Source organism: Neolamprologus brichardi, chromosome 8 (genome assembly GCF_056152115.1).
Source record: "Neolamprologus brichardi isolate AB-2024 chromosome 8, ASM5615211v1, whole genome shotgun sequence".
In the NCBI taxonomy this organism is placed as follows: domain Eukaryota; kingdom Metazoa; phylum Chordata; class Actinopteri; order Cichliformes; family Cichlidae; genus Neolamprologus; species Neolamprologus brichardi.
In genome coordinates this window covers 10,167,262-10,190,000 of record NC_142111.1, presented here as the reverse complement: position 1 = coordinate 10,190,000, position 22,739 = coordinate 10,167,262, and the positions used below count along the sequence as shown (strand labels likewise).

Below are 22,739 nucleotides of genomic sequence, written 5' to 3'. Positions count from 1 at the left end.
CAGACTCCGTGGGAAGGAGGCCTGTTCAAGCTGCGCATGTTGTTCAAGGACGACTATCCGTCTTCACCTCCAAAATGTGAGTTGCTGTGCATTCAGCCCGTAAATATGACAAATACAATAGCTGTCATTTTGGCCTGCAGATGCTTTGGGAAATCTATTTGGAAGTAAAACCTGGAGCATAGTAGAGTTCTCATATTTTCAAGAGCCTTTAGCATTATCGGATACAATTTGTATGCCAGTACAAACTTGGTTATGTTTATCTACAGTCAGATCAAGTTAATTAAAAAAAAAATTTCTTTTTCTTTGAAGTTTTGATGGTTTGAAATGGAACAGAAAAGTGCAGGCTCATGTGCATCCTCCAGCCTACTCGGCACATCTGTAAACTGTCTTTAAAAGCTAATTAAGGCTTCCTCTCATCAACATTTGGCAGCACTGAATGATGAATCTCTTCAGACATGTTAGTTTATTATGGTAATGAGAAAGAGGCTGATTTAAAGCCAAAGGTTTTAATTTAAGGTTAGTGCAGTAATCCTTTGGAAACCTGTGTTTAAGCTGTCAAACTGAAGCTTAGCAGTGCTGGGGATGTTCGACACCTCGGCTGTGATTGGTTGAATACATGACTGTTTTCTGGTCTTTGTGGGATAATTACAAACAGCGAGTTTTCAACTTTATTTGATAGAAATCTAAGCAGCTTCATGTTTTTGTTGTTATTATATAAACAGAAGTGGAAACTGGTTAAAGTGTCTTTATTCCAGTGGCTGTGATTAATCTCTTTGGGTTACATGAAAAATCCTGCTCTTTAGGAAAAACTCCAGAATAACCTTTGCTTGACCTTTACGCAGCAGAGCAAATGCAGACTTTCTGTTCTAATTATTTTAATTTGGCAGCGCTATTAAAGCCATTTAAGTAGTGCAGCAAGCATGTTGGAGCTGAGGAAGCCTGGCGATATAACAATGTTGCTGCAATTTTGGTGTTAATTCAGGGTCATGGCCGATAGATGCTTTCGTGCATGCGTCATTTGCTGTTCCTTTTAAACAGGTTGTGCAAGATTTTTGCCAGTTGATTGATTTTTAGACCTGATATTGTTGTAAATTGATGGTAAAAAAACTGCTTACAAACAAGTAGCAGATTCCTGTTGTGTGTCTCAAAACACTACCGTACTTACCTGCCACACAAGGCCAGAGCACCGTGGCTTACACCGGCTCTAATCCTGCAGCACGAGCTCCACGTTGTCTGAATGTCAAATTAAAATGACCTAAAGGCACCGTTTGTGTAAACAACAGACGCTGCTGCCTTCAGTGGAACAGTTCAGTCTGGGCACGCAGTGACTTTAGTAGTCTAACCCCTTTTGTTTGGTATGTATAATATACCTGAAACATAAAGCCCACTTAACATTTTGCCATCTTTCAGGTAAATTTGAGCCTCCACTCTTCCATCCAAACGTGTATCCATCAGGCACAGTTTGCCTATCGATACTAGAGGAGGACAAGGACTGGAGACCAGCCATCACAATAAAGCAGGTTTGTGTTGTAAAGTGAATTTCATCTACAGTAACGACCTTAAAACCTAATAGCGTGAGTGTGTTCACATGGTCTCTTAAAGTTCCAGATGTTTTCTGATTTTAAGATGACATTTCTAAACTGGAACCTTATCTAAGTTTATCAGGTAATCAGTCAAACTTTTTGATGCTGATAGGAAAACGAGACACGTAGGCTTTTGAATCCCTCGCTTAGCTTTCAGGCTGGGTGATATTTTGATAATGTTGGTCATGAAGCACAGACTGTGGCTGTGCTGTCATTTTAAGCCACGTTTACATGTAAAATAATCACACAGTAAGTTTGTTTTGTAACTCCTCACACCTGTCTACTGAATGTCTCTCCTTACCAAGGATTGTACACAAAGTTGCTACATTTGTCACCAAATTTTTTTAATTTTTTTAAGGGAAGAAAAGTTGGAAAAGCTCAGCTGTAAATTGGCGACATGACAGTCCTCCAGATTAACAAACACACTTATAAAGCAAACGAGTCTCGATGGGGAAGTGAAGTGTGACGTACGCCTGTTTCTATTGTGCCTGAGAGGCAGAGAAGCACAACGCTAAATCGAGAGTCAAACCATAAGCTTAAAATATTTGCATCACAACTTGTATTCAGTGTTTAGCAATAGTCAATCATGACTATTATGTGGAGCAAGTAGTGTTGCATAAAGTGTGTGCACTCGGTATTAAGTTGACTAATATTAAGGAGCCTTCACAGAAGCATCCCAACCTGGTGAATTTCTGAAATGTTTCATTTTTATCTTGTAGATCTTATTAGGTATCCAGGAACTGCTAAATGAGCCAAATATCCAGGATCCAGCCCAAGCAGAGGCTTACACGATCTACTGGTGAGTGACGATTAATTCACACCAAACCAGCACTTTATTCAAAAATGTAAGGCCACTGACATCTTAGGGCAAATTATTAAGTGGGAGTTGGAGGTCTTGTTTTACAATAAATGAAGAATTATTTAAACTAAATAACTGTTGATTAGATTTACTTGAATTTGAAACCAACATGGTTTTAGAAAGGACAGCAATGTAGACCATGGCTGTTTATTTAATAATTTATATTCCCACAAGAGCAGAATTATTATTAGTGATAACTAAGACGGGGTTCTTAAAAAAATAGCATTCATACAAATCTTTAAATATGTACATCTTTATGCAGAAATATAGAGGGATCAGACTTTTTCTGTGTGCACTGGAGGCCTCAGTGTGTTTGGGGCGGTGGGGGTCTTTTTATATTATGGTGTTTCACATTTTGTTATTTTATTTTTTTTAATCCACTCAGTGAACCTCAGACTTGATGACAACTTTTTCTCTGGCTTCATTAAGAGCCTGAAGTGTCCAAGCCTTAAGACACAATCAGATTAAAAGCGTTCCCCTCATTTTTCACCCAACATCCACAGTGAATTTGCCCCCTTGGGTCAGACTCTTAATGCTGAGTTCTACTTTAATGTCTCGAGGCATCTGAGGGAGAACATTTAGTGCACACGGTCTGATATGTGTGTCAGTTGTGTTTATTAACTACGCTAACACAATCATAGCCACCTGCACCACTTGCCAGATTTGGCCCTGTAACAACTTCTTTCTCATGAGAATGAACTTTTAAAGGTTGTCTTGATCCAGCACACGTCATAGATTTGCACCTGCAGGTGGTCAAAATGGGGAATTCCACAGTGGGGTCAAAGCGGTCTGAGCAGTATAGAGCAACACAGGAATACAGAGTGGACAAAGGCCAAATTTAAATAAGAATTTTCAGATTGCACCTCATGTTATTTTAAGTTTATAACTAGCACAGGGAACTATTTATTTATTCATTTATTTATCTTAACCCTGTAAAATCTGAACCCTAAAAATTCAATGTTTTTGAAGCAGGAGTGTTTATTGAACCTTCTGACGATTTAAAACACATAAGAGGAGTTTAAGGGTTTAAAAAGAAATCTCATTGATGTAGAGGTCTCAAAAACTCCTGTATCACACATGAACTTCTAGGGTTTTCGACGGACTGATTAAAGATGTTTACTTTTTGAGCAGCATGCTGTGCCTGTTTTGAGTAAGCAGTCGTAATAACTGTTGTTTCTGTTTGTTTTGTTTTTAATCTCTTTTCAGCCAAAACAGAGTAGAATATGAAAAAAGAGTTCGAGCACAAGCCAAAAAATTCTCCCCCTCGTAAGGGCGAAGACGGAAGGAATGGGTTTAACAAGAATCACCTCCCGGCTCAGTCTCTCTATGAATGTGCTCCTCTCACATCGGGACTTGCTTAAAGACTTCTATTTAAACTCCACATTCTGTGCCATCCGTTCTCCTCTGACCTATCAGTTTTTTTTGTTCTTAATTGCCGGTTGGCGCATAATGCTGGGAGGGAATGGGTGCGTCAGCACCCTGGTAATTTCTTTTTAAACAATAATTGTCTTATGTCGTGCAAGGGACACAGCTTGGTACCGGTTTCATCAACTCCCATGCAAGCTGACTGTCATCAATGTTTCAAGGAAGAAAATGTCGTTTTGTTTTATTTTGCTCTTTCACAGGGTCTTTTTCTTTTTGTTTCCTCCTTTATTTTCCATAAATTTAATGTAAAATTTAGCTTACTTCATTGTCAGTATTTCAACTGCTGTATAATGAATGGCACTTTTATACTGTTGTATCTCACTAGTGTCTCTAGATGGCTCTGTCTAATTCTCTTTCCCAGGTTTTCTATTCAGCATGCTGTAATATACAATAGATTCTGCTGCCTTGGCTGTCTTTTTGTTATTCAGAGTGTTTGCTATAAATAAAAATGGCCACAGTGACTGAGGCAGGTAGGCTTACTTCTGTATCAGACTTTAAGGTTATATGGTGCTTTGTTCATGTATGTGTTGGCTTAATAAACCTTTCTACAAAATGTATTTCCTTTATTAAGAGCAGAATATACACACAAGTTCATCTTGCATTTCAGTAATGCAGAAACAAAACGGATGAGTCACAAAATGAGACTTTCACCCTGTTTCCAGACAGGTTTGGACTGTGCATAAAATATAAAAACATAAGTGAAGTAGTACATGGACAACATGTAACTAAATGCTACATAAAATCTGTAAAAAAAAAGGGGAAAAAAACAGAAAAACAAATTCAAGGTGCTGCAATGGCCCAGAAGTTTAGACCACAGCCTGATTGAAATCCTGTGGTGGGACCTCAAGAGGTCTATTTATAGCTTAATGCGCAGAATTAACAATAAACTGAATTAACATTATAAAGAAGAGCATGTCAAAATTACCCCACAACGAGAAGGAGTGATAAAATGAGTTATTTCTGCTACAGGTTCTATTAGCTACTGAATCATAACGTGGACTACTCCGTCCATTGGAAAAATGTTCCTTTTCATGACAACTTTCAAGCTTTCTGAGTTGATCCCTGTTGGGCAAGACTTGTTTTTACAAGCTCCCATGGTGCTCTGCCAGGACAGAACTGGACTGCTGGAAGGCACTCAGGGTGCAGTACTCATTGCAGTACCAGGGAGGGTCCCTTTCTAGGGACGTGTCACTGCAGAGCCAGCAGCCCGAGTCTCCAGAAGGACTCCCTAATTGGGAGTCTAGAACCAGGCTGTTCATTGGGCTCCCCTGAGCTGAGAGTGGAATCATGGTGCTCACAGCGTACGGGACGCCCAGGAGAGTGGTATCACAGACCGAAGGAGTTATGTTGCTGTAGGAGCTGCCCTCCATCACGTGCTGGTCAAAGTGGGGTGGACGACAGTCATCCTCCTGGACTTCTGCACACTTTGTCAAGGTGTCGATCTGAAGCGTTTCCTCTTTTTCTAGCGTGTCTGCTGTGTTTTCTTGCGTAACCACCCAGCTCTGCAATCACAAGGTCAGTTACATCCTAATGACATTAAGTTTGGGACTTTTTTCTGTTTTTTACATGAAAAGCTGAACTTACCTTGAAATCTCCCTGGCAGTCACTGTACAGGGTGTGGAAATAGGGAGCCGGAGTTGGGATAAACACATTTTGCTTCCACCTGTGAGCATAGAGAGTGCAATATAGTACAAAAAATGACTTTAGATGAAACTTAATGTTTTGTGAAGTGAGGCTTTACATGATATAACGTTACTTTTTAACAGGAGCGTAGCAGATCAGTATGACGAATACCACCAGCCCACAGATGGGAATGAGCACCTTCTTACACATTTCAGAAATGAACATGCGCGTTGACAAACCTGTGTGGGGAACACAATAGAAAATACTGAAGCAGAAGAAATCCAAGAAATCAATGTCTGCTTATGATTGTCTTATCTAAATCTAGCTGCTTTCTTTTTTATTGAGACTCACCATCCACAGCAGGGTTAGTCCTCCAGTGAGCCTCATCAGACCAGTGACTCCACTCGCCTTGGTACGTAGCCTTATTGGGAATGGACCGTACTCTAGCACTATACTCGGTGTCTGGTTCAAAGTTCTGATCTTCCAAAGAAATACCCGTACTTTGTGTGCTAATTTCACGAATTTTTACCTGAAAGAAATAAAACATAAAAGCATCCCATTAATTTTCAGAAGACAGAAATGCCCTGTTCTGTTCTTCTTTATAAACTTATTTACAGGTTTAGTGCCATCATTTTCCACAAGAGTATCGATTCTGTCACTAGTTAGATAAAATAAACTAATGTAAGTCTACGAGCCGCAACCAACCAACCACATGACGTCACGCTCCTTACTGGCCCTGCGCGTTCTCAAAACTAACTTTAAACACTAGTTTAGTTTTTGAGAGCAGGCCTCAATGGTGTAAATTAGCCTTTATATGTGTATTATTTCATGCCCCAAATTCTGGAACAATTTCGACCTAATAAAAAGAAGTCGTAAAACCTTTAAATATGTGATCATCTACAGAACATAATACAAGAAGACTCCGAGAATTTGGAGAAAAAGGCCGAAAATTGGTAACACATGCTCCCATTCAGGGACCTGTTTACCCATTCATTTACTAAACTTAAGTGTCCCAGTACTTATGGTCTGCCTTGAACCGTGTAAGTTTTTTAACAGCAGATTTTGACACATTTTACTATAATAGAAGAAAAAAAAAAACTGAGCTTGAATCCAAAACTTTTGGCTGCTTTCTGTGTCCCAGATTTATCTCTGACACACATTTATCCAGGCCTAGGGACCATCATTTGGAGCACATCAGCATGCAACACCCTGAACGTGGATTTGAACCAGAGATCTTTTATATGCAAGAGAGGGTCAAAAATAGGGTGTAAAAAAAAAAAAAAGACCCTGCGTGCTGGAGTCCGGTCGGCAAGAACTCAAATCTGGCCCAGTAGATGGTTTTGGAACTTGCAAAGGAGGGGATCATTTTTGAACTTTTAATTGTATTATTATAGCTGTTAGCAACAGATAAGCAATTAAATAAGATAAGCTTTCCTTCACTTTCCTGTTTTTTCTGCTAACTACTATAAAGATGACTGTTTCTTTTCTCATTTCTTTTTCTCTTTAAATTATTTGTTATTTCATTTGAAATAACAAAATTGTTCTATTAAAATTACAGGACTGTTTGGGCAATGAACTACCAGAAATTTTTCTGTAGTCGTGCTGACAGATTTTTCACTTATCGTGTAGAAAAACCGAGACAAACACTTGAAACTGCACTTCTTTATCTTACATTGAGATATTGCCGAGATGAAACGTATAGTTAAACTTTACACCAACAGAAAGGGGAATTTCACTACTCTGCCTAATGTTGTAAGATGCGTTTGACATGACTGCACTACTCGATGGAGCTGTTTGCATATAAAATGTGTAAAACCTCTGTTTGATTGTGTAAGATGGTTAAATGCCCTGTTTTAATTCACTTTTAGAGTTTTTACTCGAGCCAGTCCCAGCATGTAGAGGAACTGTGGAAGTGTGAAAACCCGTGCAATGCTCTATTTAATACAAACCTCAACTTGCCAACAGGTATAACCTGAATCTTTGTGCTCACAGAGACAGAATCAGATCAACAAGCGGTGTAAAATGCCTTCAGCATGAATGAATTCACAGTTTCTGCCGCAAACTGTTGCCACACTGAGCTAACACCCACTGCACCAGCAGATAAAAACACTGCAGCTGTTTGACATCTCAGTTTAGAGCTAGATATTTACCAGAAAGTATAGAAGATTTCAATTTTTTATTCTTATTTATATTTTTACATTTGGAAAACTGTGTTTTCTTTTACCTCACAACATAAAAAACAGGTTTTCATTTGTAGATTTTTACCATTCAGTTTTACCCTTTGTCATTCCTGCTGATTAGCTGAAGCATACCTTGTGTTCTCCCCTCTTGTAGTAATGGAGCTGATACTCCAGGTTGTTGGGCAGATCAGTGAAGCTGGTGTAAGTCTCGTAGGTGCTTTTCCAACCAAAGTGGTGGTGGCTTGAGTTGTGGCTGACTGAGAGGCAGCACGGCGCGTTTGGTTTAACTGACAAGAAGATGTGTGACTGTTAAAAAACAATAATTCATACATTTATGAGTCCTGCCAACACAGATGATCATTATGCTGCTTACTGTTGTGCACAGGTTGGTACTGCTCATCTAGCACGTCACAGGTTTCAGACTCCTCATTTGGGTCGTGGCAAAGTGAGATTTTGTATACATCTAAATCTGTAAACGTATCGCCATAATCGAGCGATGTTGTAAATGTGCAGAAATAGTTCTCTTTGGTATGTGTCAGCATGCACTTGTACGTTCTGTGAGAAAAAGAGAAGCAGCAATAAGGTGCATGGCGTTAAAGGTGACCCATCATTCTTAAACGCTTAGTAAAAAGAGTCTCACTCGATGTCTGTAAAAATGAGCCAGTAGGAGCTGTTGCTGTTTGAGGTGTTTTCTGATGGAGTGATGTTCAGGGAGCAGTAGATGGTGGTTAGGTAATCATTGACGCAGTGAAGATTGTAGTCCGCTCCTAGGAAACCCCATAGAAAAGATAGTTATGATTAGAGAGCAAAACAAAATGAAGTAGAAATATTTCAAGTCCATGTTTAACTCAAGACTGTTAGTGAATAACCATGTGCTAGCCAGTCCAGAATAGATTTATATTGTAATTGCTTAAAACACTCATGACTGGCCTATATACACACTGAAATTGTGTTTATATGAGAGACAATGAGATCTGCAGTGTGATTAATGTTCTAATCTAAAGAGAGCTAAAACCATAGATCAGGTGTCAGTATCCAATCAACAAGTCAAGTTCAGCTCTTACAAACGTGCATTAATACTAGTGCTATTTTCCCCCCCTTTGCACTACCTTCTCTGCCTCTGCCAAGAAAGCAAACAATTAGAAGCGAAGAACCAACAGGAAGTTTCAGAATTATTCAGAAATATTTTCGCATGAGCTACATTTTTACACAGTTCCCAATTGCTTGAAGCAACTGAATCATGATGATTTGCACTTTGATAGTACTTTTCTATCTTTTTGAGTGCACACAATTCATGACTAGAGGTGCTGGCTGATCGAGGAGGAGATGGACTTAGCAAAATAATGGACAACCTGTACAACGACATAGATCCAGGCATCTCAAAACATCATTTAAGTGCTGCTTTTGATGTATTATGGTTGTTGTAGATTAGCAACTAGGGTGAAATGCACAAAAACAGTAAATAGTATGTCACTTTATTGTATAATGAAGAACCTCATTTGAGAGCTTAAGCTCATTTAGCCATTTAATCTAGCCGTTATTGCATTAGTGTTGTTACATCTAGTGCTTTAAAGCTCTTACACTTACATTTTACAGCTGTACATTTGTCTTTAATCTGATGAAAAAACAAAAAAGCAAAGTAAGAATTATAACCTGCTAATGGACTTCCATGTAGCCTGATGATGTTGGTAGATTTGAGTAGGAACACAATCAGCAGCGTCGCCTTCATCCTCAGGGGTGGATGCCAATCCATCGCACCAGACGCCAGCTCAGCCCAAAGACTAAGTCATACTGTCCTGACTCTTTTGTAAAGCGGGTTTTAAACGCAGACTGAGAGGCGTAACCGCTCAGGCTTCTCACACAGATAGCTGTCACTCACCGCTATCATTGTCACTGGTGGGAGAGGATGTGCTTTTTTAAGAGAGCAGCTGTTTATGAAAGCGTGTGAAAAGAGTTTAACCTAGCAGTGTTTCATATTACAGTCTGTCTGACGGTGCACTTGTTTGCACTTGTCATGAAATCTTTACCAGTTTAGCTTGTTTAGAGGAAGCAAAAGGTGAAGCGCTTTGGGCCGAGATGCTCCACAGCCCACCTGCTGAGCTGCATCTAAAGCTTTAAGGTTACTTCATGTAGTAACTTTCTGAATAGGCACAAAGCTGGAAGACACAGCCGTCTTATCATCCAAACTCAGTTTGAATGACCAATGAGCTGATAAGCTGCAAAAACAGTGAAGCCTGAGATGCCATGTGACAGAAATGACTATATAAACACCTTTCACTGAGCTCTAAACCTACAGCGTAAGATATCCACTTATTTCTGTCAGACATTCATCTGCTTTAGGGACACAAATTTAAAACACACCTCTAAACACGTATTTGTGTGTTAACATTTTCTGCACATTGGCTGTAAATGTCTAAACAGGATTAAGATTTTTACCTTTTGTATACTGCACATCAACATCTTTTGACTTTCATATAATACTTTTTTAAAAATAGGTTTTCTTTGCTATTTAGTGTGTTATTTATTCCTGAGTTGTTTTATTCATATTTACAGAAAACAGTACATTTACGTGCTCTTCCTGTGGAATCTAAACAGCAAAAAGCCACGCAGTCCAAGTTTGCATGCCTTAATCTACCTTTAAGCCACCACAGCACTTTCTATATCATCATTATTATTATTTCAATTTAACAAGTAACCTGATATTAGAGTATGCTAATTATTGTGCAACCTGCAAGGGTGTTGTGCAATATGCACTGAGAGCAGATTAGCAGATTGAAACTGGGGTTTTGTGTACGTCTTTGGTGAAAGATGTTACAAAAGATAAGAGCTGATGGTGAGTTTCACGGCTTCCTCTAGGGTTCATGATTTTGTTTATTTACAAATGTGTAAAGACACACTAGCAGACTGAATCTCACTTTAGCTGGATGTGTCTCGTTCATCATGCACCCGTGTTTTTTTACGGCCTGAGGGCCCAGTTACATAATGCATCGCCTGCTTTACTTGTGAAGTATGCTGCAGCAAGTATTAGTAGATATTGTGATGGGAATACCCCCAAACATTTTTTTGTGCTATAATACCATTTCAACAGGAAATGAATAAACACAGCATGGTAATGTATAAATACGATTGCAGAGGTTAGGGTTCAAAAATACCTGTTTACCTCTGATCGTCTTACCTTACCACAGAACGAAACTGAGGCTTATTTTTACTAACTGAAACCCAAATGACTTCTGTCCCCCCCTTTTTCCTGTTAAGCAGCATTAAAACTTGCTTGAGATCAGCGATGGTGATGGTCCTGGGATGGAAGTAGTGTTCAAATCTTTATATTGTGCAAGAAGAGAAATCTGCAACGTGCTGCAGTTCTTCTACATCTGATACAGTTTTTTTTTCCCTCTGTTTTTAGTACTTTGATAGAAAAAAAAAGTTTCCTTTTCGTGATAAACACTCTGAGATGATAGCAAACAGCTAGAGATGTCACATGTTATCACACTGATACAAATCTGAGAGGCTGATTGAAGCTGCAAAAGTTGTACTAATCAAGTTAATGGAAAAGTCCACAGGCTGATAACACTGTGGGCTTTTTTTGTCACGGAAAATATCAGCAAGGTAACGTTTAAATAATAAAATTCATTAAGTAAACATAGAGAACGATTAAATATTTTAAATATGACTCTTCGCACACTTGCAAATATTTTAATACTGTTAATCAATATTTAATGGGTAGTGTTCACATGGTAATCTTTCACATTTGAAAAGTTCTTTGCACATCTGAGAAATATGAAAAGTAAACCCTTATTTTAACAGTGGTGGTAAAATAGTAAACAGCCCTATGAAATAAGTCTCCTCTGATGTCTGTGGCATATTAAATGTCAATGTTAGTGTTACAGTCCGGCAGGATACAGAACATGAAAACTGATCCTGTATGGGGATCTCTTTAAGCACTTGAGGCACACCAGCATCGCTCACTCGCAGGCCAGCTTGCCATCAAAGGATGAGAGGGTAATGGCAAAAGCTTGCAGGGCACACATAGGGAAACTGTAGTCCATAGAGAAGACGTCCTCAGCTACGCGGCCGAACTGCATCACGATGTAGTCCTCTGGAAAAAACAGGAGGGCATTGAAGTTAATGAGCCAAATCGTTTCTCCAGAGACGGACAATAAGTCGTCCTACCATTGTCAGGGTGGATGATCTGGAAGTTTTTGACAGAGGCCTGGGTGACACGTCCGTGAAAGTTGAGCACGTACGACTGAGTCTGTTCGTTCCAGCTCGGGGATTTGTTCACCAGGGTGACCAGTTTGTCCGTGTTGCCATTTGCATGGCGGGTCAACAGAGTCTCCAGGTCCTGGAATAAGAGGACAAGATAAGTTGATCTGAAATAATTCACTCCTATCACAGGTTTAATAACACTGTGAATGAGTTTTATGTTTTACTTATACATTTTTGGGCCGGATGACCACTCTTTCATCATTCTCCAGCATGCCGGGGATGAGCACCGTCATCTTCCTTGGACCCTTGAAACCCAGCACATTTGTCTCCTGGAATGTGATAAATGGTTGTGATGCATGTTGGAAAGCTTTGTCTGTTCTGCAAATAGCATGCATGTGTGTGTGTGTGTGTGTGTGTGTGTGTGTGTGGTACCTACGTAGCAAATTGCTGCTAGCTCTTGCCTCACTGATTCACACTCTTTTATGAAAGGTTTTTTCTCCGGGTTTTCACCTCCATCATAGACTGTGAACTTTGTACCTAGCACATTTGACCTGAAACAAATGAGTCCTATCAGAATCACGATCTAAAACCATTTGAGCTAGCACACACACCACAGATGCTTTGATGCTCACTTATTTTTTCCGGTAAGTAAGCATTGCAGATCTTTGTTAGGGAAAAGGCCAGAGTGGTGACAAGTGCTTTTAAACCCCCATTAGCCGGGCTCACTCTTCAGATGGCTGTCAGTTCACTTTGGTCCAGATTGGAACGCCAGCAATCACAGATTTTTTTTTTTTTACACATTCGTGATGCTCTCACACTAATCTTATGGTGCTTTTTCTTGAGTTCTTTATGTCTGTAGCTGGAGCCTCCCATGTGTCATAGATTCTATTGCAGGGCAAATGATTTCTAGCCAAGCCAGACACGTTACTGTGCATTTGAAGTGTTAAGGAACAGTTGTTAGACATAAGGCAACTGGGCACGTGCCTGACACGAGCTCTGAGTATCATAAAGGAAATGTGAAGGAGTGTGTACTTTGGTAGTGGTGAAGTGGGAGATCTGTGCACGATATATGACGGACGCTGCTCAACTAAAGCCAGTTTACTTTAAAACCACGCAGATATTTCATACCTCTCAAAGAAGCAGTCAGCTGGTATAATAAAGCAGACCGTTTCTTGCCCTGTTCAGCTGTCATGAGAACAGTTTGACCATATGGCATGTAAGAAGTGCCAATCCATCTTACTGGAGGTGCTTTGGAGGTGTGAAACGCCTCCAGATTACCTTAACAAACTTACAGCGAGAGTGCCAAAGGTCGGCAAGGCTGTGAATGCTGCGGATAAGACAATTCTTTAAAGAAAGCAAAGTAAAAATCACAACTTTTACTTTGCTTTACTTTTACTATAATTCGCTGAATTAATTTTTATGAAAAACCTGAATTTTCTATGTAAATAAAAAGGTTTAAAAAGTGAGTTCAGCTGTCCAAAGATCTCCAAGGAAACTTGGGATGAAAATGACCGAGGTTACAACCGATCAGAGCTGTGGCACAAGACCAAAAGACCGGATCATACTAGATGTTTCAGTTTAAATGGTGAAATCACCTTAGTTTTCCTATGTAGGAGTTTGTATCTCTGGATAGATTTGTGGGGTCAGTGGAGATGAGATAGTTGGATGTTTTGCACTTCTTTCTCTTTCGGCCCGCCATTAGAAACACCTAGAGGTGGCACAGTGGTTAAACAGAGGGAGAGGATGATGCTTTGACACAAATACGACAGCAAAATGAAATTACTGTAACTAAAATCAGTGTACCAACCCTCTTTCCATCCTCTTTCTCCATGTGGAGGTAGTAAGTTGGGTAAATGCCCTTCTCCATGCCTCTCCTGTCCCTCGTGACCCTGCACTGGATCGTCACATCTCTAGGAGCGGGACGTAAGGCAAACTTCTCAAGATCTTCCACTGATATTGGAGAAGTTGGCTGAAAAGAGAAAGGATGTGAATGATTTTTTGAGATCTTTTCCATTTGTTTTTTGTTTGTTTTTGCTTCTTGCGCTTGTAACGTCTTACTCTTTCATTAGATTCACTGGATGTAGATGAACTCTCCCTGTAGTTGGAGTTCAGGGACGCTAGACTTCGTGTAGTTTTCTCTGCTTTGTGTGACTTTTTCTCTTTTTTCTCTTTCTCTTGGACCTCCTCGTCTTTGCTCTCGTCACTTATTTGGCATCTGGCTATAGAGATAAACAATGACAATGTTCTTTTATGAAACTTTAAAGAACCGGGGATCATACGCAACATCTCCAAAAGTTGATTCTGTTCATCTGGACGTAGCATTTTGTGGGAGAAACGTTTCGTCAGTCGAGACTGAAGAAGTCACTTGGATGAGTGACGAAACGTTTCTCCCGCAAAACGCTACGTCCAGATGAACAGGATCAACTTTTGGAGATTTACTTTCCTGGATGATCGAGAATGCATCAAGACATCATACAGAACAGATTTTTCTCTCACATGTGTCCAGGTCTTTTTTCCTTTTGGGTGTTTGAGAAGCATTCCTCTGAAGCCCATCTTCTTCTTCTTCTTGTTCAGCTTCACTTTGATCTTGTTTAGTCTTCTCTGGGCTTACCTCTGCTGACACTGCTTCAGACGTTAAAGCCTCCTGTAGGTTCTTCTCTGTAAAAGAGCAGACATTTGCATAAAGCTTGATGTGAAGCTCCTTTAATTTAATGGAAGTGGGTTTTTTCTTGTTAGATGCAAAACTCTTAGAGTGGAAGTGTGAATTTGTTTTATTACTTTTGCGCTCTTGTTTGGTTGTCTTGTTCGTCTTCGGTGCGTCGACAGAGTCTTTGCCCTTCTTCTTTGTTTTTTTCTCCTTCTTCTCCGTGTCTTTTTCTTTCTTCTTTTCCTCTGTCTGTTCCACCTCTGAAAAAGCAGTTAGTTGCTGATCAATAGGCGTCTGTAACGAACAGCGTTCATCAAAGCACGGGACAGTTTCTTACATCACCGCTTACGTTTTGCTTTGTCCTTTTTCACATCTTTCTTCTTTGTTTTTTTCCCTTCCACTTGGGCTTCGGTGGCCCCTTCACATTTCACCTCAGGCTCTCTGTCAATCTCCAAGTTCATTTTCTTGGGAACGACTGGCTTCTCTGCAGGCATCTCATCTAACTCCACATTTGCTGTTGCGTCACCTTCACCAAGTGTAATCACATCCAGTGGGTTATCATGGGCATGCTCAACTTGATCTTCAAAATAAGCAAAAAACAAACAAAAAGATTTATAAATGATAAAAATGAAAAAAGAAAATCACACATTGTAAAGACATGTTTAGTTTTTTTTAATGATTTATTCTAATTAATTATTCTAACACCAACCACTAAGAGAAGTGCTGCTCAGTGACTGGCTGATCAACAGAGGCGTCTCATCAGAGTGGACAGCTTTGTGCTTTCGATTCTTCTCTCGAGTGTCCCGGTTGGTCAACACCATTTGAGAATCAGCTCTCTTCTTCTGCTGCTTCTTCATCAAAAGGGTTCGCTGTGGGTCACACATCAGACAAACTCAGTCTCTACACAGTGTTCACACATGGAAATATAATTACATAGATATGGTCCAAATGGGCTCTTGAGAGTCATTAATAAAACGATGTTCTGCTTTCTCTCTCATGCAACTGAATTCAGTTCAATTCAATTTTATTTATGTATTGCCAGATCACAACAACAGTCACCTAAAAGTGCTTATATTTAAGGTAAAGACCCAACAGTCAGAGGACGAGCACTTGGCCGCAGTGGGAAGGAAAAACTCCCCTTTAACAGGAAGAAAGCTCCAGGAGAACCAGGCTAAAGGAAGGGCTTTGGGAAGTTAGATGGTGAGTTGTAGTGGTTTTAATTCTGGACAGCCTAAATGATTGCTCATGCACCTGCATGTTCATTTTCACAGTTTACTACACTAATACTGCTAGTTCTTAATTTAGGATTAGTACTTTACTACTATGGGTTACGTGCTGACGTGATACTATAGGGCATATATGTAAAGCTTAAATAAATCAAAACCGCATACTGTATAGCATAAACGGGCCTGGGACTTGAAGTTTAGCAGCTCAGGAAACAGCAGGTGGTTCTGACACAGACTGTGACCTTTTCCAACTGGAGAATTTTTTTTTTTTTAATGTATCGATTTTTGTAAAGCTATGCTTAAATTTTAGTACTTGTGAGCAACAATTGACAAAATTTTAGTGTTTGCTCCAGTCTCACTGTGACAGTCTTGCATGTTTTTTACAAAATGGTAACACCTATGTAATGTTTGGAATTATAATTCTTGTACCAGTGGAAACTAGAATATATAAAAGATATATTTAAATTATGATCATTGTATCTTCACCTGGTTGTCCAGCTTCTGTTGTCGTATGTCGGGCTCCTCCATGTCCGGGTAAAACCTCCCTATTAACTGATGAAGCAGTCACTAGATGAATCAGAGTATCTGCAAACAAAAGATGAAGTCCACCATCAACGCTCAAGGTGAGAACAATTAAAAAATGTCGACTGTGTCCAGAGAAAAACCCACTAAGTGCAATTAAGGAAGCGGGTGTTTGATTGTGCCGCCCAGCTCCATCTACCAGTCTGTCCACCTGCGTGCAGCAGAAGGCAAAGTAGATTAAATGGGGATAATGTTCTTAAACTACACAGCGGCAGCTCAGTCAGGGTGAGCAGCCTGTTGAACAGGCTTTCCATGACTACTTCATGAAGATGTTAAGGCCTGCAGCAGAAACGTGAGGCAAGAGAAACAAGAATGTGGTGCCCCCATCCACTCCCAGCTCCTCCATCACTTACCCCGTAAACAAACACGGAAGCCACAGCAGTCGCACAGATAGCCCCCAAAGCTTCTCGCTATTACTCACTGAGGTTTGCTATGCATCGCTTTGGATTCAGTTAATGACCCCCCCTCCAAAGAAAAAAAACCCATAAACAAAAAACAAAAACACAGCAGCTGTTGACAGAAAACTCAGGCAGGTTTATGGCGTTGCCATGGTTACAGCTTCACGCAGCGATGGAGAGCTTAAAAAGAGTTCCAAACCCAGCATCTTTAATTTTCTTTTATTTATCACACAACAGGCTGGCTCATTACATATTTCGCCTGCAATTGTTTTCTCTCTGTTTATTTTTAGATTTAACTTTCGACTCTTCATCCTGCATTATGTTGGCACTACGTTTGGCATAACGATCCGAAAACATACAGCCAAAGGTCGTTAGCCTCCTATTTTCAACCACAAGAACAAGAAATCCAGCAGCAGATGGATGACTCCCACAGAGCGCTGATCTCATCATCATGTGTTTAGCCGAGGACTTGCAAATGTACCAAGTGATGAGGTTTTTAATTAATTCATTATTATTGTTTTGGTTTTCTTTTTGTTTTGTTTCGTTGTGTGTGTGTGTGGGGGGGGGGGGGGGGGGGTGGGGGGGGGGGGGAGGGGACTTCACTTTACATTAAATTATAAGTTAATAATAAATCAGTGCGGATCATGCCTTAACCTTTAAGAGCATTGCTGCATAAATAAGATCTATTAAATTATATAACATGATATAAAATAATGTGATAAATAATAAACAAATGTTTATTTAGTTGTTTTATTTTGTAGGACCCTGAACCGGAAAAAGAAAAAAGTGGCCTGTTGCTAGGATACAGGTGGCTAACAAAACGGAGCCTTCTCCAGGCAGATTTATTTTCTGATATATTTTCTTTAAACTGTAAAACACGTTTTGAAGTCTGTCCATTTTAACTATAGCTAGTTATTTTACCTAAAGAAATAATAACTTTTAAAAATGGATGGGACAATTAAGGTATGCTCTTCAAGTTTTATTCGCTGCTTCTGTGTTCGGTTCTCTTTACTTCCTACTCATTTAGCCTCTGTTAATTAAAAAAAAAACATTTTGGCATAAATATTCATGTTATATCTTACATTTGACAGAGCTTTTATTATTATTTGTAATGGATTACAATGTATAAAAAGCATCGTTTTCTTTTGTAGCTACCACATGACCTGAAAGCTAAAGTGATGTTATGGTGAGAGCTGGGTAACACACACGGTGCAGATCATTTTTGTTAGCTTCCATTTTATTTACACTTTGCCTGCCTGATTGTAATATTTATCCATGAATCTATTTCCCTCAGGACAGATGTAAGCTACCATGATATGGAAGAGATCAACAAAATGCAATCCATTCCCGATCTGGAGAGGTTTCTGTCACTCATTTCTAAACAATAATCACTCAATTATAGGGCACAGACGTTATTTAGGCGGGGTTACTTGTTCTCCTCTGTGACAGTGCTCTGTGCAGTGTGCTTCGAGTTGACCTCCCTGAACCCAGAAAGGGAGTTCTTCTGGAGCTGTACGTTCAGACGGTGCTTTTCTGCAGAGAGCACAGCTTCAACAAAGAACAAACGTCTACTCTCTTGTCCATTATCAAGTCCATTCACGAAGCCAACGTAGGTAAGCAAAGTAGCTTTATCTTAACTATGTGTAGTCAGCAAGGCGGGGGTCTATCTGGCTTTGAAAATGATGTGTTTAAAATCAAAACAGTACAAATGATCTCTTCTCCTCACAACATTTGTTTAGCGCTGTAAAAAGTCTGTAAAAAATACAGTATTTAGGCAATTGAAGGAAATACTGTACAATCTTATGAGTCAGTGATTAACTCAGTAAGATTGTTGACCTAGTGTCACGTGACTTGCATCACCACCATTAAATGCCAAAGTATCCTTTAACTTTACATGACATGTGCCTGAACCTCCTTTCTTGCAGAAACTCCACTCAATAACTCGGAGCAGTGTTTCAAGTACTGCAGGGAGCTTCTGTTATGCCACTCAGTCAGGGTGTGTGCAAAATTTGGCAGTCACTTTTTCATTTTCAAACTCATACAGATCCACGACTGTAATGCTGATTCATGGTGTGTTTGTGTGTGCGTGTGTGTCTCCCCTCTACAGCGGCCTCCGTTCAGCATCAGCCTCTTCAATGCTGATGAGGTTAACCGTGTCTTAACATACATCCTCAACAACTACATGAAACACTACAAGCTATATAAATATATCTTTACCACACAGGTAAATGTCATGAGTTAACTGACTTGAGTTTTCAGTATTTGTCATTAGGTAGAGTAAAATGTATTTCTAAAGCACATAGATTGCATTTAGTGCTACATGCTCGTTTGTGAAATAAGAAATTATATCACAAATATACAAACAAACAAATATAGAATAGAATAGCCCTTTATTGTCATTGTCATACAAGGAAATTATGGGTGCTCCACGACAGCTGTGCAAGAGTAAAAAAAAAAAAAGTAAAGACATCAGGAATATATAGGAACAGAAGATATATATACAAACTAGAGGAATATGTATATATGTATGTACAAAGCAATAGAAAGGCACATAATGGAGAGCAAAGTGCTTGGAGGTAGTGCAAAGAAAAGACTTGGTCTGAATAGATTCTGTGTATGAGTGGCCAGAGGTGGGTGGGCAGGGTGGGGTGTGTTGTGGGGGGGGGGGGGGGGGGGGATAGTGTTAACAGTCTGAATGGCCCAGGGCAAGAAGCTGTTAGTGTGTCTGGAGGTGTGGGACCTGATTGACCTGAGGTGCCTACCAGGGGTCACCTGTGATGGCCCTGGTTTTTCCTGAGACAGGAGGATCTGGTGATGGCCTCCAGGGGTGGCAGTGGGCAGCCAATGATTTTTTTGGGCCATGTTAGTTACCCTCTGTGCAGCTTTCCTGTTCTCAGTAGTGCCCCCTGTGTACCAAGTACATTTTAGGTAAGTTTTTTTTCCACCATTTTTCAAACAGGTGAATCTTGATCTGTCTTTGAGATACTCTGGGATGCCGGATATTGGATCCCCTACCGTGGAGGATTCTTCTGCGCCAGGTAAAAAGCAAAGTTTTTTAATAGCATTAAAGTTACATATAGCGAGGGAGAGCAATTATATTTTATTCTCTCCTTTATTCTCCCCTGTTCGCTTTTTTCTTTCGCCCTCTTTCTTTTACCCTCCTGCCTGTCAGCTTAGACAATGCCATATCACACATATACTGTATTAACAGAAATAACACGAATAGAAATGAATAAACGAAAACAGATAAAAGTAAGAGCCTATAGAGAATTTACAGAGTTCATCTTGGAAAAGCAAACGTGTTTGGCACAAAAAAAGCTGTCAGACAAGGAAGACAAAAAAAAAAGGAAAAGCAATCTGAAATCAAAGAAAGTAAATTCAAATGTTTTCAGTCGCATTGCCACAGATGCATAAAATAAAGCAGCAAGCTACGCAGTCTGCCTTTACAAACATCTGTGAAAGAATGGGTCGCTCTAAAGAGCTCACTGAATTTGAGCGTGGCGCTGTAATAGGATGTCGCCATTGCAACAACTCATTTTGTAACATTTCTTCCGTCATACATATTCTACTATCACCTGTAAGTGAGATTATTGTAAAGTAGACGCTTTCAGGAACTGCAGAAACTCAGCCAATGCTCTGCTGGCTCACTTAACTGCAGAGCTCCAACCCTTCTCTGGAATTATCACCAGTACAGAAACAGTATGCCGGGTGCTTCATGGCATGGATTTCTTTGTATAGCTGGCTCAGAAATTCGGTTCATGTGGTGTATAAAAATCGTCTTCTACCTCTTTGCGGTGACTACATGTGTGATCCAATCTTGCACAGTTGTGGTTGGAGTGAAATTGGATCAGATGTACTGCCTGACCAAGCATTGCCAAACTCTTGCAAAACATTCTTAATCTCCTTTTCACTTCCTGTGGAAATGAATATTAAAAGAAAAAAAATCTCCTCCAATCCAGCACCTGCCTTGTTATGTGTTGCATTAAAAATGGGATATTAAAAAAAAAAAAAAAAGTACTGAGCTATATTTATTATTACTTTTATCCGACCAGGTGTTGAGAATGAGACAGAGGCGGAAGATGGGACGTCTTCTGAAACACAGCAAGCCTCCATCGCGGTCCCAGCAGGTAAAAATCACGGCAGCGCTGCAGTTATGCTGCAGGCGTAACTTTTACAGTCCAACACAACCCAAGCAATGTCATGCGAGGAACGGCTTCATTTCCTCTCTTTCAGGAGCCACATCTGAGCTGAAGGCGCTGATAGAGCATCAAGTCAGAGAGCAGATGATGCTTGTGTCTGGGCAACTAGATCAGCGGATTAAAGAAAAAGCATCTCAGCAAAAGAGTGCTTTAGATTACTCACAGAACAGCCACAAAGCCAAAAAATAACACACTTTTTTTTTGCCCCATCTAGATAGGCAGTAGATTTCAAATAAAGCACTCCTGCAAAGCAGCACGATTAAAACATTTGTTTTATTGTCAATAAAACCATTTTTCTCCATGTACAGCACAACATACTTTATACCTGCATTTATATAATTACATTTTTTTTCCCCAAACAGGCACTTCCAGGAAATGAAGAAAACTTAATTCTCTCTAGATGAAAGAATGAACTGAGTTAGGAATGGTGCTTGTTAGTTTTACAGTCACAAACGATGTTCACAGTTAGTCTTGAGTGGGTTTCCTGTTGAGGAATGCTTGCATGCATGAAACACGACAGAAACACTCCAAATATTTAACTTGAATATTTCACACATGTGCCCCAGTGCTGACTCGTAATACTGGCATATATGTAAATCTGAGCTTTAACGCAGCACTTCTATGTACCTGTATGTGTCTAATAAAGGAGACTTATTATGCTTTTTCCTTATTTTCTGCTGTTTTTGTAGTATTACAATGTTAGGTGTTGTATTAAAGTTTCACGTAATAAGGAAGAAAGTTTGTTTAATGGTCGTGTGGCCTGAAGGTCTGCACTAAAGCGCAGTAAAAGACATACAAGTGTTTTTATGAACCGTGAATCATGCAAAGCTACTCAAGTGGAGTCAATATGAGCATACTAGGTCCCCTAGAAATAACTAATCTGAGTGCTTTGATTTCCACTTAACCTACACAGTGCTTAGAAATGCATTTTCTACATCAGAGGGGTCAAACACACACACTGTGGGCCACTCGTCTTGTAAGTCGTTAAGAGCGACACTTAATTTCACCATCATCTGTTTAGTAAATGCAGGATTTATTAAATACATAATTGTACTCGCCGCTAAAAGAAAAGGAACATTTTTAAGATTTTTTTAAAATAGATATTTATTATGAAACACTTTCACTTGCGATCAAATTGGGCTGCATGTGGCCCATGAATTTAAATGAGTTTGACGCCACTGGCCTACTCAGTTATAACGGACGATTAACACATAAAATCCTAAATATATATTATGATGAGTTTTACTAAAGAGATCGTGCAAGGTGTCCTCAACGGCAAATTGCACTGCAAACCGGATGACCTGACAAGGAGTTTCAGACAACAACAGATAAGGAATATTAAGTGGTGCATGCTTATCTTGAACTTTCAGAGCCACGATGCGCATTAAGGCACACAAAGATCCCCCGTCCCTGCATTCCTTATCTCGAAACAGTAACTTGATGGAGCAAACACCGCAATGACAGCACATGCAAACGGATACATAAAAGCGTTTTTGAGCGACGAGGTTGACCTTTCATGTTTCAAACTCCTCCAGCTCTAGCAGCATGATCTTAGCAGTGTTCTGAAAGAGGGCTGCTCGGTTCTGCTGCTCCCCTTTCTTGACCCAGTGCCCGTAGATCCGGAAGGCGCAGCCGTCGATGAGCTTGCGCACGCCGCGGATGGAGTAAGGGTCCCTCGCCAGCACCTCTCGGGTTAGCGGCCGCACCCTGCGGTAGCGGCTGTACATCCTGATGCAGGCGAGCACGCTCACTATCAGAACCTGGATGCATGGAAGCATGTGGAAGTTATTTCCTTTTTCACAGACAGTTTA

General features: G+C 40.0%; 5 protein-coding genes across 12 annotated transcripts in view; 2 read left to right on the top strand and 3 right to left on the bottom strand.

Moving 5' to 3' along the window:
• Positions 1–4,420, top strand: part of ube2ib (ubiquitin-conjugating enzyme E2Ib) — a 6,630-nt gene extending 2,210 nt beyond the window's left edge. For both annotated transcript variants that reach the window (XM_006801038.3, XM_006801039.3), the window contains exons 4-7: positions 4–76; positions 1,411–1,520; positions 2,303–2,382; positions 3,649–4,420. In XM_006801038.3, the coding sequence (XP_006801101.1) occupies positions 4–76; positions 1,411–1,520; positions 2,303–2,382; positions 3,649–3,712 (327 nt within the window). In that variant the 3' untranslated portion in view covers positions 3,713–4,420. The remainder of the gene's footprint in view (positions 1–3; positions 77–1,410; positions 1,521–2,302; positions 2,383–3,648) is intronic.
• On the bottom strand, positions 4,416–9,452 carry LOC102786587 (interleukin-21 receptor). Its single transcript, XM_006801040.2, has 8 exons — positions 9,324–9,452; positions 8,311–8,437; positions 8,044–8,225; positions 7,803–7,957; positions 5,842–6,019; positions 5,624–5,729; positions 5,452–5,530; positions 4,416–5,369 (listed from the first exon to the last, which is right to left on the bottom strand). Exons 1-8 carry the CDS (start codon positions 9,421–9,423, stop codon positions 4,950–4,952), a joined length of 1,347 nt encoding a protein of 448 aa, XP_006801103.2. The 5' UTR covers positions 9,424–9,452; the 3' UTR covers positions 4,416–4,949.
• Positions 9,453–11,361: 1,909 nt separating this feature from the next.
• si:dkey-220f10.4 (uncharacterized) lies at positions 11,362–16,892 on the bottom strand. 3 transcript variants are annotated; one of them, XM_006801036.3, is made up of 14 exons: positions 16,685–16,892; positions 16,419–16,482; positions 16,236–16,334; positions 15,233–15,392; positions 14,873–15,103; positions 14,655–14,783; positions 14,373–14,534; positions 13,935–14,095; positions 13,684–13,845; positions 13,472–13,584; positions 12,313–12,427; positions 12,107–12,205; positions 11,841–12,012; positions 11,362–11,766 (listed from the first exon to the last, which is right to left on the bottom strand). In XM_006801036.3, the coding sequence occupies exons 3-14, from the start codon at positions 16,275–16,277 to the stop codon at positions 11,633–11,635; spliced, it is 1,680 nt and encodes a 559-aa protein (XP_006801099.2). In that variant the 5' UTR covers positions 16,278–16,334; positions 16,419–16,482; positions 16,685–16,892; the 3' UTR covers positions 11,362–11,632. The 3 variants fall into 3 exon arrangements, with proteins under 3 accessions (XP_006801099.2, XP_006801098.2, XP_087701528.1); XM_006801035.3 differs by lacking the exon at positions 16,419–16,482; XM_087845402.1 differs by lacking the exon at positions 16,419–16,482 and having other exon boundaries at positions 16,753–16,892.
• cfap119 (cilia and flagella associated protein 119) lies at positions 16,885–21,598 on the top strand. Of its 5 annotated transcripts, none has more exons than XM_087845404.1 (9): positions 16,885–17,206; positions 17,881–17,915; positions 18,024–18,089; positions 18,179–18,342; positions 18,655–18,725; positions 18,837–18,953; positions 19,689–19,767; positions 20,782–20,856; positions 20,963–21,598. In XM_087845404.1, the coding sequence occupies exons 2-9, from the start codon at positions 17,908–17,910 to the stop codon at positions 21,115–21,117; spliced, it is 735 nt and encodes a 244-aa protein (XP_087701530.1). In that variant the 5' UTR covers positions 16,885–17,206; positions 17,881–17,907; the 3' UTR covers positions 21,118–21,598. The 5 variants fall into 5 exon arrangements, with proteins under 5 accessions (XP_087701530.1, XP_087701531.1, XP_087701529.1 ...); XM_087845405.1 differs by having other exon boundaries at positions 16,885–17,221; positions 18,029–18,089; XM_087845403.1 differs by having other exon boundaries at positions 16,885–17,221.
• Positions 21,183–22,739, bottom strand: part of phkg2 (phosphorylase kinase, gamma 2 (testis)) — a 5,347-nt gene continuing 3,790 nt past the window's right edge. The window contains exon 10 of the mRNA XM_006801034.3: positions 21,183–22,688. Within this exon, the coding sequence (XP_006801097.2) occupies positions 22,443–22,688 (246 nt within the window). The 3' untranslated portion in view covers positions 21,183–22,442. The remainder of the gene's footprint in view (positions 22,689–22,739) is intronic.